The 17,855-nt window shown below is 43.6% G+C and overlaps 1 protein-coding gene across 1 annotated transcript; it reads right to left on the bottom strand.

The window, feature by feature from the left end:
* Nucleotides 1-8,493: 8,493 nt before the first annotated feature.
* Nucleotides 8,494-15,857, bottom strand: LOC102411043 (cationic amino acid transporter 3-like). The gene is made up of 11 exons (XM_025269606.3): nt 15,488-15,857; nt 14,729-14,887; nt 11,042-11,228; nt 10,740-10,852; nt 10,371-10,593; nt 10,064-10,203; nt 9,867-9,969; nt 9,488-9,684; nt 9,123-9,289; nt 8,766-8,874; nt 8,494-8,615 (listed from the first exon to the last, which is right to left on the bottom strand). The coding sequence occupies exons 1-11, from the start codon at nt 15,855-15,857 to the stop codon at nt 8,494-8,496; spliced, it is 1,890 nt and encodes a 629-aa protein (XP_025125391.3).
* Nucleotides 15,858-17,855: the final 1,998 nt, after the last annotated feature.

The following is a 17,855-nucleotide window of genomic DNA, read 5'->3' as shown; positions in this document are numbered from 1 at the left end:
TTGGGGTGGCTAAGAGTCGGACACGACTGAATGACTACTTTCACTTTTCACTTTCATGCATTGGAGAAGGAAATGGCAACCCATTCCGGTATTCTTGCCTGGAGAATCCCAGGGACAGGGGAGCCTGGTGGGCTGCCATCTATGGGGTCGCACAGAGTCAGACATGACTGAAGCGACTTAGCAGTAGCAGCAGTAAGTATGCATTTTGGCCATGTGAAGTTCATTCACATTTTGTGTAACCAAGCTCCAGGACTTTTTTCATCTGGCAAAACTGAAACTCTACTGATTCAAGAAAATGCCCCCTTTCTTCTTTCCCAGTTCCTGTCAGTCACCACTCTACTTTCTGTCTCTATGAATATGACCACTTAATTCATGTAAATGAAATCATATAGCATTTGTTATTTCTTGTCACACTTCTTTTACTTATCACAATGTCCACTAGGTCATTTGCATTGTAGCCTATGTTATATTCCCTATAAATTTTTTTTTTTTTTAATTTTGGCTGTGCTGAGCCTTTGTTGTAGCTGGCAAGCTTCATTTAGCTGCACTCTCAGACTTGCTCTGGGGCATGTGGGATCTTAGTTCCCTGACTGGGGATTGAACCCATATAGTGAAAGGTTACTGCTGAATGAAAAGATGCCAGGATTCTTGGCCTCCGGAGGAGAAGAATTCAATCTGGGGCCAGAGACCAAGCTTGATCGCTCAGAGCTTTTGTGTAATAAAGTTTTATTAAAGTATAAAGGAGATAGAGAAAGCTTCTGACATAGGCATCAGAAGGGGGCAGAAAGAGTACCTCCCTGCTAGTCTTCAGCTGGATGTTATATAGTCACTCGCAGTCTGTTAATGAAAGAAAGGAATGTCTTAAAACTCAGAATGGCACCAGACACCTCATCCATAAGATGCATTTTGGGATAATCTTGGCACCAGGTGATTCATCCTGGGCCATAAAACGATTGACTTGAATCTTGTAGAAGGGCAGATTACCATACAAAGAGTTTCATTTATGTAGATTAGGGAAACAATATCTGAGTATGACATACTGGTTTGTCAAGTGGGTTCTGAGCCATTAGGCGGAACCGACTTGAAGACAGAGTCTGGGGTAAATGCATAGTACATTAACATGGCTTAAGACAAACATTTCCATAAGAAAAATGCATTGGTTAACTCAAGGTTTGAGAATAGTTAACTTCAGGTGAAACCAGGTGTCATTATGGCAACACAGTATTTTAAGAGAAACCTCCTTTTAAATTTGTATAGAGAAGGGAAAATGTCGCTAGTTTGTTTCCTCCTGCCACTTAAGAGAGATAAAAATGTCTGACACTTGCAGCCTATTTCCTCCCTTTGGAGACCGCTGGCCTTCCTGCCTGTTACCCTCCTAATAGGCTGCATTGCAAGGAAGATTCTTAACCACTAGACCACCACGGAAGTCCCTTCCTTTCTTTTTAAATGCTGAATAATACTTTGTTATTAGTATATACCATATTTGGTTTACCTGTTCTTTGGTCAATGGATACTCGGGTTGCATTAATGATTTAAATATTATGAATAAAGCTGGTATGAACATGAGTATACAAATATCTCTTCCAGGGTATGATTTCAATTCTTCTGGGTGTATCCCCAGAGGTAGAATTGCTGGATCCTATGGTTCTAAGATTTTTATCTGCTTGTTCCTAAAAGAGATCAGTCCTGGAAGGACTGATGATGAAGTTGAAACTCCAATACTTTGGCCACCTGATGCGCAGAGCTGATTAATTCGAAAAGACCCTGATGCTGGGAAAGATTGAGGGCAGGAGGAGAAGGGGACGACAGAGGATGAGATGGCTGGATGGCATCACCGACTCGATGGACATGGGTTTGGGTGCACTCTGGGATTTGGTGATGGACAGGGAGGCCTGGCGTGCTGCAGTTCTTGGGGTCGCAAAGAGTCGGACACGACTGAGCGACTGAATTGAACTGACCTGTACTGAACTGTGATGGAGAAGATGTTCACATATTGAGGAAAGGGGAAGTCATTCTGGCTCATCCATGGTTCAGCCTGAGTTGTGTGTGAACTAAGACAGCCTGTCAGACCTTCACAGCTCATCTGCTTTAAGCATTGAGGTAAAGAAAATGTGTTTTGAAGATCAAAATAAGCAAATCCCTTCTCACGGTGTCTGCATTAACACTCCCTGGAAGATAAGGTTCCCTTCCCAGACACCAGAGTCCTGCTGTTTCACTGTCTATGTACTAAGTCTGTCTCTTTTGAAACCTTGAAGGAATACACCCTGTCGTGTTGATGTGTGAGCTTTGTTTGCATGAGGTGTAAGACTGTGCTGGAAACCATGCTTCAGCAGAGCAGTTCCTCAGAGCTCTCGGAGAGAGGGCCTCCTAAGCTATAGTCTTCAGTGTGAGTCAACTAAAACCTTTCCATCTCTGTTGTGTTTCTTGATTATTTCCAGGGACACTTGAGTTCATTGATCATCAAGGACCCTAAGCAGAACTGGGGACCCACACACACTCCTCCTCCCACCCAGTCCTCTTACACGACTCAACTCCCCACAGCCTGCACCTGATCTGAGACACTCCATTGTGGGAGACCCCCAAGCCCAGCTGGACCCCAACCAGGAGAAGCGGAGTTTACAGTCTCTGATGTGAATTCAAGCAACAAAAGTATTGAACAATTGTCATGTCTGCAGCCAGCCTTGCACAAAGGGATGGAATAGGATCCCAAGGAGTCTGTTTTCTGGGAAGACTGAGCACCAAGGCAGGAAAGGGAAACATGTTGAAAGAGGTCAAAAGCACTACGTCTCACAGAAGGAAAAAATCAGGAGTTGGAGGGGAGGGATGAGCGAGTTAGCGAGGGGTTAGTGAGTGGACAAGATTCTGACATACAACAAGTGACACACTTGCTAAAACACCAGCCAGAGACTGTCACTGTGGGATGACATGTCGTAGTTCAAGCTTCCGTTAATTTTTTTCTTTTTCTTTTTCTTTTTTTTTACTGTGAAGTAGTGGTTCAGTCCAGAGTTGTTAGGAAGATTATTTTAAAGGGAAAACACCTGAGACACAACAGATGCAGAAAGAAGCCTTCTCTGAGTTTCTCTCATTTGACTCAAAGCAGAAAGTTCTGGGAATTAAAGTTGTAATAAATTCCTCAATGGAGAGGCTGCTCCCAAGAGGATGAAGGTGAGTAGAACTGTGAGTATAATTCTATACTATACTTTTGTATTTGTAATAGACACCACCTTCAATCTTTGGTGGTTAACTTCAACTGGGGTACTGTTATTTCATGGTGGAGTTATTTCTGGGATTTTCTCTGTCTTTGTATCAGTACACTTATTTCACTCATTCTGCTTCCTCTTGTGGGATAATCCTTTTTAATAATTTTAAATTAATTGATGAAGTGTGTCTGCCCTGGATCTTGGTTACTGCACAGTCTTTCCCTAGTTGTGGTGCATGGGCTTCTCACTGCGGTGGCTTCTCTTGCTGCAGAGCACAGGCTGCAGTAGTTGCGGCATGTGGGCTTAGTTGCCCCGTGGCATATGGGGTCCTCCCAGACAGGGGACTGAACCTGGGTCCTCGGCCTTGGCAGGCGGATTCTTAACCACTGAACCACCAGGGAGGCCTTGTGGGAGAATTCTTCAGCTTTTCTGTCTCTCTGCTCTGACGGCTCACCAGGCTGCCTCCTGGAAACCTGTCTCTGGATTTCCAGAAGGTGGCTCTAGAGCTCCAGTCTGCGGGCACCCTCGACTAGAGTGGGGACTGGCTTTCTGAGCCTGCTTCTGGTCTACCCGAGCTCCCCAGGACGTTGCAAGGGGAGAGTCCCACATGGAGCCCCCGTGGAGTAGGGGGAGGTGTGGAACCAGCACTCGGGGTACTGAGGGTTCCTGTGGATGCAGCAGAGAAATTTCCCAGTGTGGTGCTCCCAGAGGCATGCGAATGGACTCCCTGAGAAAAGCAATCCTTTTCACCCCCATTGAAATGTTTATCTGCATCTTTCCAAATATTTTTCCTCTCCCTCCTCATGGAGGTCCCGTCTCTGATCTCTGGTGCTGCTGTGGACATCCTTCTCAGGTGTCTGCTGTGATGTCCTGCAGAACTAGTGTAGCTGAGCACTCACTCATCACTCCCCTTTTCTGTGGGGGGATGTTTCCTTGCATGGGGGAGGGGAAAGATTCTCTCACCTCCAACTTTGCTTTGACCAAAGTTGTTTTTATTTTTTTGGAGTGCCAGAACCTCCCTGCAGGAAAGCTGACCTTCTGCAAGTTCTCTGTCCACATGAGAATCTACCTGTGTCAGAACCCATGTCTCCTGCCTTGGCAGGCAGATTTACCACTGAACAACCAAAGAAGCGCCAAATGAAATATTTTTTGACCTCTAGCTATCTGGGGATTTTTCAGAGAGCTCCTAAAACATCTCAAGGAATGATACTGACCTCATTACAATTAGGCATACTGGCACATATAATTACATGGGTGCCATTAGCAAATCCCCTGGAAGAGAGCAGGGCAATCCACTCCAGTATCCTTGCCAGGAGAATCCCATGGACAGAGGAGCCTGTCGGGCTATAGTCTGTTGGGTCTCAAAGAGTTGGACACGACTGAAGTGCCTAAGCACACATGCATTCTCAAATAAGTGATGATAAACCTTCTTAGGTTATATTGGAAGGATAAGTGTTATTAATATGTTCTAAAAATTATATGAAATTCCTAAAAATCTGATATGTCCTGGTAGATTATCAGTCACAACTCAGGATATTATATTAAAAATCTGCATGTTACAAAAATAACCAAAATTCTCTTCTCTTTTTTCTTACTTTGATTGTTATTTAATTTTCCATCAACTGAGCCAAGCACCTCAACTCTGAAATTCCCATCTTACATAGGTTATGTAAGGACTCATCCTGTGTCTTATTTCTCCACTTCTTTGCCAAGCCTTTAGGGTTAGAAGGAAGGTTAGGTGACATTTCCAGGTTCACATGGCCAGTAAAATGGGGAGGCATGGAGTGGGGGTGAGAGGAATCTGTGACTTCTGGAGGGTGTCCATGTTGTATCCTTCTCCCTGGAAAGACAGCAGACCCTCAGTCGTCTCCCAAACCCCTTCCTCACCTTCTTGCCCTGCTCCCAACCACTCACTGACTTTCTGTGATCTGTGGGAACCACCTATTTAAATAACACATTCATGGAATAACACACTAATGATCTGCTCTTTCTCCTTCTTCTGCCAACTGTTTTCCCCCCTCATCAATCTACACCAAGAATAATCATTTAAAAAATCTTTTTTTCTGTGAGATGCCTACCTACATCATCACTTCTTGATTTTCATATGAAAGTGAGATCAGATCAAGGGAAGAGTTTCTCATCTCACAGAACCCTTCACCACCTTCTCCTCACCCCTGTCTTCTCTCTCCTCTTCCCAATTTCTCTCTGCATTTTTTCTCTCCTGTGAAATGATCTAGCCAGCACCAGCTAGACATTGTTGTTGTTTAGTCTCTAAGTCATGTCTGCCTCTTTTCCAATCCCCTGGACTGTAGCCTGCCAGGCTCCTCTGTCCTTGGGATTTTCCACTGGAAACAGTGGCTATCTCCTCCTCCAGGGGATCTTCCCAATCGAGGGATTGAACGTGTCTCCTGCATTGGCAGGTGGATTCTTTACCATGGAGCCACCAGGGAAGACCAATCATAGATTAGACATGGCCTTACAGTCTCATTTTCTGTTCCAAGTCATTTAACAAAATATCATTTTTCCCAAACAAATTCTGTGGTCTCCCTTTGATAATTACTGGTAAATAAAAAGTTCCCCATCTTGGGTTATGTAAAATATTACATGTACATATGATTCTTTCATTAAATATCTCATCAAATATAACTGAGCACTTATTGTATTCCAGACACTGTTTTAGCCACTGGGAAGCAAATGGTGATCACAAGTGTGAAGAGGTGAATGCATCTCCCTTCTTTCAAATTCATATGTTGAATTCCTGATGCCCAGGACTTCAGAATGTGACTGTATTTTGTTGGGGGGCCTTAAAGAGGCAATTAAGATTAAATGAGGTCATGAGGTTGGGCCCTAACGAAGTTTGACTAATCCCAAATGTCAAGAGGTTATTAGAATGTGGAGAGCATACAGAGATACCAAGAGGTGACAGATTTAGCAAATAGTATTACAGGACAGCTAGATACATTGATTTTAGATCAACAATGAACCTGAACACCTATACTTTAATACATATATTGCATATAAATTTTTTGTGCTTATTAACTATACATCTTTTAGTATATACATACACATGTACAAACATATGTCATTTTATTGTGCTTTGCAGATGCTGCAGTTTTTGCAAACTGAGGGTTTGTGGCAACTCTGGGTTGTCAGATGACAGCTAGCATTTTTCAGCAATAAAATACTTTTAAGTTAAAGTATGTACATTTTTTAGATAGAATATATAGCACACTGAATAGACTACAGTGTAGTGTAAGCATAAGTTTATATGCAGTCAGTTCAGTTCAGTCACTCAGTTGTGTCCAATTCTTTGCCATCCCATGAACCGCAGCAAGCCAGGCCTCCTTGTCCATCACCAACTCCCGGAGTCCACCCAAACCAAGGTCCATTGACTCGGTTAAATAAAAAAATTTGTGTGACTCTCTTTATTGCCACTTCTCTTCACTATGGTAGTCTGGAATCAAACCAGGAATATCTCAGAGGCATGCCTGCAGGGTCATGTTGTGGTTGCTCAGTTGCCAAGTCATGTACAAGTCTTTGTGACCACGTGGAATGCAGCACACCAGGCTCCTCTATCCTCCACTATGTTATGGAGATGTCCATTGAGTCAGTGATGCTATCTAAACATTTCATTGTCTGTTCCCTCTTCTCCTCCTGCCCTCAGTCTTTCCCAGAATCAGGGTCTTTTCCTTTGAGTCAGCTCTGCACATCATGTGGCCAAAATATTGGAGCTTCAACTTCAGCATCAATCCTTCCAATGAATATTCAGGGCTGATTTCTTTTAGAGTTTTCTGGTTTGATCGCCTTGCAGTACAAGGGACTCTCGAGAGTCTTCCCCAGTACCACAGTTTTCAAAAGCATCAATTCTTCAGTGTTCAGCCTTCTTTATGGCCGAACTCTCACATCCGTACATGACTACTGGAAAAACTACAGCTTTGACTAGACAGACCTTTGTCAGTAAAGTAATCTCTCTGCTTTTTATTTATTTATTTATTTTTTTAATTTTATTTTGTTTTTAAACTTTACATAACTGTATACGCTGTCTAGGTTTGCCATAGGTTTCTTTTCAAGGATCAAGTGTTTTTTAATTAATTTCATGGCTACAGTCATTGTCGGCAGTGATTTTGGAGCCAAAGGAAAGAAAATCTGTCACTGCTTCCACTTTTTCCTCTTCTATTCACCAGGAAGTAACAGGACCAGATGCTATGATCTTAGTATTTCTGAATACTAAGTGTTAAGCCAGGCTTTTCACTCTCCTCTTTCACCTTCATCAAGAGGCTCTTTATTTCCTCTTCACTTTCTGTCATTAGCATGGTATCATCTGAGGTTGTTGATACTTCTCCTGGCAATCTTGATTCCAGCTTGTGATTCATTCAGCCCAGCGTTTTGCATCATGTACTCTGCATATAATTTAAACAAGAGGGGAACAATATATAGCCTTATCATACTCCCTTGCCAGTTTTGAACCAGTCCACCGTTCCATGTCTGATTCTAACTGTTGCTTCTTGACCTGCATACAGGTTTCTCAGGAGACAGGTAAGATGGTCTGGTATTCCTATCTCTTTAAGGATATTCCACAGTTACTTGTGGTCCGCACAGTCAAAGGGTTTGGCATAGTTAATGAAGCAGAAGTTGATGTTTTTCTCGAATTCCCTTGCTTTCTTTGTGATCCAACAATTGTAGGCAATTTGATCTCTAGTTCATCTACCTTTTCTAAGCCCAGCTTGTATCTGGAAGTTGTCAGTTCATGTACTGCCGAAGTCTAGCTTAGGATTTTGAGCATTATCTTGCTAGGCTGTGAAATGAGCACAGTTGTTTGGTAGTTTGAATGTTCTTTGGCATTACCTTTCTTGGGATTGGAATGAAAACTGACCTTTTACTTCAAACTTATTGATGACCGAATATTTAAGGTGTAAGTCTTACACAATATATGATTACCTATGTTTCCTTCTGAAGTGGACATCTCTGTCCTCATGCTGGAGATGGGAACAAGGAGTTGTTTCTCAGGTGCCAGGTGAACATTTTCTTTCTCCTGCTGGTTATGTTGTTGTACTTTCTTTTTGAAAATTGGTCTTGGTGCACACTTAAGAAGCATGTGTTTTTCTGTGTGTACATCATGCTTTGAAAAGCTTACTTAAAAATTAGACAACATTAAAGTCACTTTGTCCACTGGCAATAAAGACAGGGCTGTAGATGCATACACCTTCACTATCCATAGTGGCTGAAAGCGTTTATGTAGCAGAAGACACCTCCTATGTATATAGGGATTCTACACAGCATCTATGACTTGTGGTTAAGATGAGTCAGCAGTAGGGGTGTTTTTGTCAAGAGTCTGGGAGGTGGAAGCTGGTGGTTGTTGCTCATCGTTCTCCTGCAGGCTGTGTCGGATCCCGTATCCAAAGTATATGAGAAATCCTAGTAAGGAAATGAGAAAATGAGAAGGATAAGTAGGCACTCTTCCTGGTTACAAGCATACAATAGGCCTCCTATGGTGGTCAAGAAGCCTAGGGGAGCTGTTTGGGATCTGTCACTCAAGAGGTCTCTTTATGCCAGAAAGCCACTTACCGATCACATTCCAGATGCCAAATATGGCCCTGGTCCCAGAAGTTATCTGCATCATCAAGTAAATGTTCACAAAGATGCTCACCAGTGGGAGGACAGGCAGAGCAGGGACCTGTGGGGCAGAGTCAGTTCATCCCTGAACACACCCCAGATGCCTGAATGAGAGTCTCTACCCAATGTGGGCAAGAAGACCAGCCTTCAGACTGTGTATTCAGTGCCTACTCAGACTGTGTATGTAAAGTACTGAGGGGGATCAGGGAAGAGTCTGTTGGTTTTAGCAGTTCCCCTCACTCCCTGGATGTTTAGACCATGAAGCATGTTCACTCCAGGTGGACAGTTTGGGCACATAAGGCCACTTACCTTAAAATAAAGAGGAATGGGGTTCTGGGGCTGCCTCCAGATGATGACCGTGACCCCAATGATGAGCAGCAGCAGCAGCACAGCCACTGGTGTGTACTTGGAGTCTCCAGAAAACCCCTGACTGGACCACTGGACCAGAATCAGGCTCAAGATTATCATCAGGAGAACTACAGGGGTCAAGGTGGAGGAGAACAGGTTCACCTTCAGAAGCTGAAGATGTCAAGGCCTTGGGCCACACCTCTCCCCAGGCTGCCCACTTCAGCAAGGGCCCTCATATCACCAAGACTCCTCAGTTGACAAAATACACACTCCAACACCATACTGTCAATTTCAGCAAACGACCAAAGAGAAATCCCACTGCTCACCGAGTAGTGAGGCACATCCGTAGACAATCTGGCCAGATTTCCTTGTGGGGATGGTGCTGATAGGGAACCACAGACTCTTTAGAATGTTTGAGTTTCTTGCTTCAGGTTCAGAGTCCAAAGGATGTTCATCAGGGTCAGGCATCTCAATTTCCTCCTCTGTGTTATCATTCTTTCTTAAATTCTGGTCTGGCTGGTACCTGAATTAGAGGTTTTAAGGCAATATTAACAGCAGCCCCTACTCATCCAACATCACACAGCCTATATCACATGTGTCCTGTCTTAAGCAGAGCAGGACTTTTAGAAGATAGCATGAAGGCAGAAGACAGTTACCTCCCAACTAATCTCCAAGACTCCCTACCAAGGTGCAGTGGGGTCTCACCTGAGGACAAGAATAGAAAATGCCACCAGGGAGTAAATGAGCAGGGTCCCGACTGACACGAGATCCACAAGATCTGTGAATCTGAAGAGTAACGCCATGAGCCCTAGAATGAGGGCACAAACAAGGTGGGAAGGGAGTGAGAAACAGCTGAAAATATGTAAGTTAAAGCATGGGTTTCAAAAAAATTTTTTTTTAACCTGCAAGATTTGTGGCAGACATCATGGCCAGGACATGGATGCCTGTGCGGACATGAATCCGGGTAAGTACCCGGAAAAGGAGCCCGTCCTCTGCCATCGTGTAGATCAAAAGAGGCATTTTGAACACAGCACTATAGAGTCTGGAAGAGAAGATGGAAGCATGTAAGAATGTGGAGAAGGAGGACAGACCAGGGCTTCTGCTCTCACGTTGGCTTGGGGTAAGGTGTCTCTCTGTCTTCTCTACCAATCCTAAGGGTTTGGAGATCTGAGCGTCGACAGTAGGCAGGGAGGAAACCATGGCACTGACCTGAATATAAGAGCACAGAGGGTACCAATAGTCGTGATGTATGTGGCAGGGAGCCACAAACTATGGAGAATGGCTTGTGGGAAAGGGTTGTGAGGCTGAATCAGGTAGTAGGGCACCATGAGGGTGAGTGCCGCTGAGACACTGCAGTAGGCCAAAACGCAGATGAAGATGGTGACCAAGATGCTCCAGGGGATGGAACGATGAGGATTTATAGCTTCTGCCCCTGCAGAAAGGGAAGAAGTGTTGGGTCAGGAAAACACAGTGGGAAAAATCCCCTTCCTTATTGTACTCCTCAATCAGGTTTCCCCAAAGCCAGGGGCAGCCAGTCTGTTCCCAAACCTCAGATGGGACACACAGTGACCATGTTACCTTTAGTGGCAAGAACATCAACACCAAAAAAATAGTAGAAACATGTAGCTGTTCCCTGGAGAATCCCTTCAAAGCCGAAAGGTGCAAACCCTCCAGAACCCAAAGGGCCCAAGCTACGGTGAGAGAAGGAAAGAGAAAGAAAGTGGGTGAGGTGTGTTCTTCCATCTCTTGAGCTTCTCCCTTCATACCTCAAGTCCTGGGCTCCAGGACTCACTTCATCTGGATCCATCAGCCCAGATATCTTTTGTCCACACAATCCCAGCTCTGCATGCCCGTCAGCCATATATTATGGCCAATATTACCGTCCTAAGCCATAGATGTCTCTGGATCCAGATGTGTTCAGTTTGTAGTCCTGTTCTGTGAGCTTCCAGTTATGCAGATCTCCCTTAATGAAGCCAGTGATGGTAATGAAAATGAGAACCAAAATGTTTATTCCAATGGATATTTTTGTAACCAGGATTGACTCACGAGCTCCCAGAAGCCGTAGTCCTGTGGGAAAGATGTAATATGAAACACTCAAATTATTGATACATTTATAGATATACTAGTCATAGAAACACTCTTTTTCAACAACACAAAAGATGACTCCTCAGTTGGACATCACCAGAAGTTCAATACTGAAATCAGATTTATTATATTTTTTGTAGCTGAAGGTGGAGAGGCTCTATAGAGTCAGAAAAAGAAAGACCTGGAGCTGATTGTAGCTCAGTTCATCAGTTCCTTATTGCAAAATTCAGGCTTAAATTGAAGAAAGTAGGGAAAAATCCCAGACCATTCAGGTATGACCTAAATAAAATCCATTATAGTTAAACAGTGGAGGTGACAAATAGAATCAAGGAATTAGATCTGGTAGGCAGACTGCCTGAAGAACTAGGGACAGAGATTCCTAACACTGTACATGAGGCAGTGACTAAAACCATCCCCAAGGAAAAGAAATGCAGAAAGGCAAAATGGGTGATTGAGAAGGCTTTACAAATAGGTGAGGGAAGATGAGGAGTGAAAGACAAAGGAGAAAGGAAAAGATATAACCAACTGGATGCAGAATTCCAAAGAATAGCAGGGAGAGACAAGAAAGCCATCTTAAATGAACAATGCAAAGAAATAGAGGAAAACAGCATAGTGGGAAAGACTAGAGATCTCTTCAAGAAAACGGGGGATATTAAGGAACATTTAATGGAAGGATGGGGATGATAAAGGACAGAAATGATGAGAAACTAACAGAAGCAGAAGAGATTTAGAAGAGGTGGCACGAATACCCAGAACTATACAAAAAAAGTCTCAGTGGTCTGGATAACCAAGATGGTGTGGTCATTCACTTAGACCCAGACATCCTGGAGTGTGAAGTCAAGTGGGTCTTAGGAAGCAATAGTACAAACAAAGCTAGTGAAGGTGATGGAATTCCAGCTGAGTGATTTCAAATCCTAAAAGATGGTGCTGTGAAAGTGCTGTATTTGATATGTGAGCAAACTTGGGAAACTCAACAGTAGCTTCAGGACTTCTAGATCAGTTTTCATTCCAATCCCAAAGAAGGGCAATGCCAAGAATGCTCAAGCTGCTGTACAATTGCACTCATTTCACATGCTAGCAAGGTTATGCTCCAAATCCTTCAAGCTATGCTTCAGCAATATGGGAATCAAGAACTTTCAGATGTACAACAGAGTTAAGAAAATGCAAAGGACCAGAAATCAAATTGCCAACATTCGTTGGATCACAGGGAATGCGGGGGGAAATACCAATGAATCATATATTTCTGCTTCATTTGACTACACTAAAGATTTTGGCTGTGTGGATCACACAAACTGTGAAAATTCTTAAAGTGATAGGAATTCCAGATCACTTTACCTGTATCCTGAGAAATCTATGCAGGTCAAGAAGAAACACCTAGAACTGGACATAGAATAATGGACTGGTTCCAAATTGGGAAAGGACTGTATCAAGGCTGTATATTGTCACCCTGCTTATTTAACTTACATGCAGAGTACATCATGCAAAATGCCCAGCTGGATGAAGCACAAGCTGGAATCAAGATTCCAGGAAAAATATCAACAATCTCAGATATGTAGATGATACCACCCTAATGGCAGAAAATGAGCATGAACTAAAGAGCTTCTTCTTCTTCTTCTTTTTTTTTGGTATCTAGTCATCAAGCAAAGACTTTATTGCTATGACACTAGAGGCATGGAGAAAACCCATAATCAGGTTACAACTGAAATCACAGCTTAAAGAGCTTCTTGATGAAAGTGAAATAGGAGAGTGAAAAACCTGGCTTAAAACTCAACATTCATAAAGCTAAGACCATAGCATCTGGTCCCATCACTTCCTGGCAAATAGAAGAGGAAAAAGTGGCAGCAGTGACAGATTTTCTTTTCTTGGGCTCCAAAATCACTGCAGACAGTGACTGCTATGCTAAGTCACTTCAGTTGTGTCCGACTCTGTGTGACCCCATAGACGGCAGCCTACCAGGCTCCCCCATCCCTGGGATTCTCCAGGCAAGAACACTGGAGTGGGCTGCCATTTCCTTCTCCAATGCATGAAAGTGAAAAGGGAAAGTGAAGTCACTCAGTCGTGTCCGACTCTTAGCGACCCCATGGATTGCAGCCTAACAGGCTCCTCTGTCCATGGGATTTTCCAAGCAAGAGTACTGGAGTGGGGTGCCATTGCCTTCTCCGGCAGACAGTGACTGCAGCCATGAAATTAAAAGACATTTGCTTCTTGGAAGGAAAGCTATGGCAAACATAGACAGCATATTAAAAAGCAGGGCCATCACTTTGCCTACAAAGGTCCATATAGTCAAAGCTATGGTTTTTCCAATAGTCATGTACAGATGTGAGAGTTGGACCATAAGAAGGCTGAGCACCAAAGAACTGATGCTTTTAAACTATGGTGTTGGAGAAGACTCTTGAGAGTCCCTTGGACACCAAGGGGAACAAACCAATCAATCCTAAAGGAAATCAACCCTGACTATTCATTGGAAGGACTGATGCTGAAGCTCCAAAACTTTGGCCACCTGATGGGCAGTACTGACTCATTGGAAAAGATTCTGATGCTGGGTAAGATTGAGGGCAGGAGGAGAAGAGGGTGACAGTGAATGAAATGGATATGTATGAAATGGATAGTATCAGTGACTCAATGGACATAAATTTGAGTAAACTCCAGAAGATAGTGGAGGATAGAGGAGCTTGGCATACATAATCCATGGGGTTGCAAAGAGTTGGCTATGACTTAGTGACTGAACAACAACAGGAAGCAGAGAAATAGTTGCTCAGGGCTGGCAGTTGGTGGTGGTGGACAAACAGACATGACTGCTTAGTGGGTACAGAGGTGTTGAACGTGTTTGGAACTAGATGGAGGTGATGGTTGCCCAACATTACAGATGTGCCTAATGCTACTGAATTGTACATTTTAAGATGTTAATTATTGTGGCAATCTTCTCAGAATACATGTCTAACAAAGCAAGATGTACACCTTAATATTACACAATGTTGTATGTCAGTTATTTTTGACTGAAGCTGGGAAAAGGTACAAAGTGGTTAATTTTATGCTATGTGAACTTCCTCTCAATTAAAAAAAAATCTTTGGGCTCAGTACAAAAGAAGACTTGTTAGTTTAAGTAAATGATTCTCAGCTTGGGGTAATTTTATTCCCCAAGGGACATTGACACTGTCTGGAGACACCTTGATTGCCACAGTTGGGGGTGAGTGGATGTCACTGGTATCTAGTAAGCAAAGGTCAAGTATGACACTTAACACTCAATAATGATTAAGAAAAGAAATTAAAATTCACAGGACAGTCCCTTCATACCAAAGAATGATAAGCCCAAATTGTCAGTAGTGCCAAGGGTGGAAAACAATGGTCTGTGTCTTAGCTTCTATTTCAAGACCATTCTTTCTATTTCTAATCACCCACCATTCTGCCACATCTAGCCTTTCCTACACCAGCTCCCACTCCACACCCTGCTCTTCCCATCCTGTTGTTGAGCCCTGTCTCACCTGTCATCAGCAGTACCAGGCCCAGGGCAAAAAAGTCTGCATATGTGGCCAGGGAGTAAGGCAGCTGCAGAGAGAAAGTTTCCTGTAATGCCTGAGAGATGTGATTCCCAATCAGACCGTCAAAGATGTAACTCGAGGCCCTGGCCAAGGCGGCAGTGCCTGCAGAGGCAGAAGAAGGAGCAGTCATTGACAAACAAAAATTGATGTGCCATAGGATCTAAAAACACAGATAAAATACCTGTATATACAAAAAGCCTGTATATACAAATACCTGCTAAAAAATAAAAAATATTAAGAGTTTCTTTTCATGGGTTGGGGAGAGTAGACCCAAATGATTCACCAAAATGTCAGGTGTTTTAACATGTTAGAAGCAGATCAATGTTATACAAGAAAAGAAAACACATAAGTGGGACTGGGAGGGCTGGGATAAGGCATGAAATTTGAAATCAAGTGGTAAAGGAAAATCCCAGGAAGGCAACAACTGAGCAAAGACTTCACTATGATGAGGGGATGAACCTGTGGGACATGCCTCCCTCTCACCCATTCCCTACAGTTCCCTTTCCTTCTGGGTTCATGGTCCATCATTTAAGGACACAGGATAGAACCGAGTAGAATGTAGTTGTGGGGTCTTCCTGATGCTATTATCAACTTCCCTTCACGAGGCCAAGAATAAAGTGCTCACGAATGACTGAGAACCCAATCCTCCAACATAGTTTCCCAATCTTAAGCCCCACACCATTTGCTGGCCCATCGTCTCACCCGTAACTAAGAGAAGTATGGAGTTCCAACCAATGATGAAGGCATAGACTTGACCCATCGTGACATAGCTGTAGAAATACGTAGAACCAGAGCGTGGTACCCAGGCCCCAAATTCAGCATAGCAGAGCCCAGATAATATAGAAAACATGGCAGCCACCAAGAACGAGATGATGGTTGCTGGTCCAGCTATGAACTTGGCCAGTGCACCAGCCAGAATGTATATGCCAACTATCAACATCCTGCCCACACCCATGTTCACCAGGTTTAGGGTGTTCAGATGAGCCACGGGTCTCTCAGACTCATCTATGGGCTCCAGCAGCCGCTTGCGGATGAGCTTTTGACCAAATTGATGAACAAACTGAAGCAACATCCTAGATGTAGTTGAGGAGGCTACAGTCTGCTGAGGAAAGAAGACATAAAGCCGTTAAGAATGCCTATCCGCCCTTGGCACTGGGGTCCAGTTCTATGGACTAAGGAAGTGATGGGGAGCAGGTGGGTAAAGGACACACTGGGCAAGCTCTCCATCTCTGAGATTTGGTTTCTACAATCATAGAGAAGACTTCTAATTTGTCTCAAAGTTACTGGAAAGTTTGCATGAGAAGTGAGACGGAGTGGATTATGTCTCCCCAAATGTGCCCCCTGTGATGGGTAAATTGTTTTGAGCTAAAGTTAATTAAGACCCATTAGATTCAGGAGAAGCTCTTTACCTCTCCCTCAATTGTTCAAAACAATGTAGATTCGGAGACCTATGCCAGGAAGAGAGCTATTACCACAGAGAACTTTTAATCTCAGAAAGACTTACCTGCTTGGAGTGGGCAAACATTTGTTCACCAGGCTCTTGCTCTTCTCATCCTGCTGTGCATGGTCTTCCTCCCATTTGAAGGCCCAGATCCCCACCCCTTTCTCCTTAACTCAGGGGGTCATATAAGCTTCAATGTCTGACAGTCTTTGAGCCTCAAAAACTTTTATGGGGCTCCAGTACATATTAAACTAACTGTGTTCAACTGTCTATGTCAATTGAATTGTTATCTCAGCTGAAGAATCTAGAAAGCCAAGTCTTCTGCCCCTATAGAAGCAAAGTTTCCATCACGGAGCCTGGCACATCATAGGTGCTTAATTGGCATTAGTTGGATAGATAAGAATGGTGATTTTTGAATCGAAATCAACCAGCCATGCTTGTCTGATTTTGCTGAAACTACATTTCATCTTTTTTCTCCTTTCCCCTGCACAATAGAACAAATTATCATCATTATTCCCTCCCCTCTTTGATAGGGGTGAAGTGAGTCTTTTAGGGGCTTGCTGAGCAGAGCTCTCAGACTCTGCACTTTTTTCCAGCAAGGACCCTGAAACCTGGACACTTTCTGTTTCATTGTTTGCAGAGTGACATGGAATAGTAACTGTCCTGGGGAAGACTAAGATGAATATTTGAGGGGAGGCACAGAAGGATGATGATGGAGGCTGAAACTCCAATACTTTGGCCACCTCATGTGAAGAGTTGACTCATTGGAAAGACTCTGATGCTGGGAGGGATTGGGGGAAAGAGGAGAAGGGGACGGCGGAGGATGAGATGGTCTGGATGGCATCACTGACTCGATGGACCTGAGTTTGAGTGAACTCCGGGAGTTGGTGATGGACAGGGAGGTCTGGCGTGCTGCGATTCATGGGGTCACAAAGAATCGGACACACTGTGCTACTGAACTGAACTGAATAGACTCTAGCCCAGCTCAGTCAAAGCATCAAACTACAGTGGCCTCCCAAGTACCTGGAGAGAGGGGGGACTAATGTTCATTGTGAATCAGAAATGAAAGGACTGTGTTTCCTGTTGCTTTGGGACATGAATGTGTTCTGACTACACAGGTCTGCAGGGCTAGGCTGATCTTGTGACCACCAGTTATTGTGAGGGGGCTTCCACCCCTCATACTCCAAGTCCAAATTTAACATTTTGATTAAGAGCAAGCATTCAAAGAGCCAGAAAACTATGAATAGAACCTTGGTTCTGCAAACACTGCCGCACTCTTGAACAGTCATATCCTTATCTGGACTGTTTTGTTCTTGCTCAAAATGCTGCTGCTGAACCTTTCTGCACTGTGAAGAGCAATGTAAAATGGGGGCAACAGCTATGGATGCAGTATGGTGGTTCCTCAAAATGAAAATACATTTACCACATGACCCCAGTCATGCCACATTGGGTATATGCCCCAACGAATTGACAATAGGGTTCAAAGATGTATTTGTACACCTGTGTTCCTTAGCAGCATTATTCACAATAGCTGAAAGTTGGAAGCAACCCAGATGTCCATCAATGAAGGAATGGATTAACACAATGTGGCTGTACATACAGTGTAATATTATTCAGCCTTAAACAGAT

This window comes from Bubalus bubalis, chromosome 18, assembly GCF_019923935.1.
Source record: "Bubalus bubalis isolate 160015118507 breed Murrah chromosome 18, NDDB_SH_1, whole genome shotgun sequence".
Lineage (NCBI taxonomy): Eukaryota > Metazoa > Chordata > Mammalia > Artiodactyla > Bovidae > Bubalus > Bubalus bubalis.
Note: the sequence above shows the minus strand (reverse complement) of the source record. Positions and strands in the feature narration are given on the sequence as shown.

Bases quoted from the DNA above. Each gene is read 5' to 3' on its own strand.
- LOC102411043 (XM_025269606.3), bottom strand. From the start codon at position 15,857: ATGTTGCTTCAGTTTGTTCATCAATTTGGTCAAAAGCTCATCCGCAAG. The intron at 10,204-10,370 runs GTCAGTGCCATG...CTTCTCTTCCAG, and splicing joins CTCTGTGCTCTTATATTCAG to ACTCTATAGTGCTGTGTTCA. The intron at 9,290-9,487 runs GTGAGCAGTGGG...TGACCCCTGTAG, and splicing joins CGGATGTGCCTCACTACTCG to TTCTCCTGATGATAATCTTG.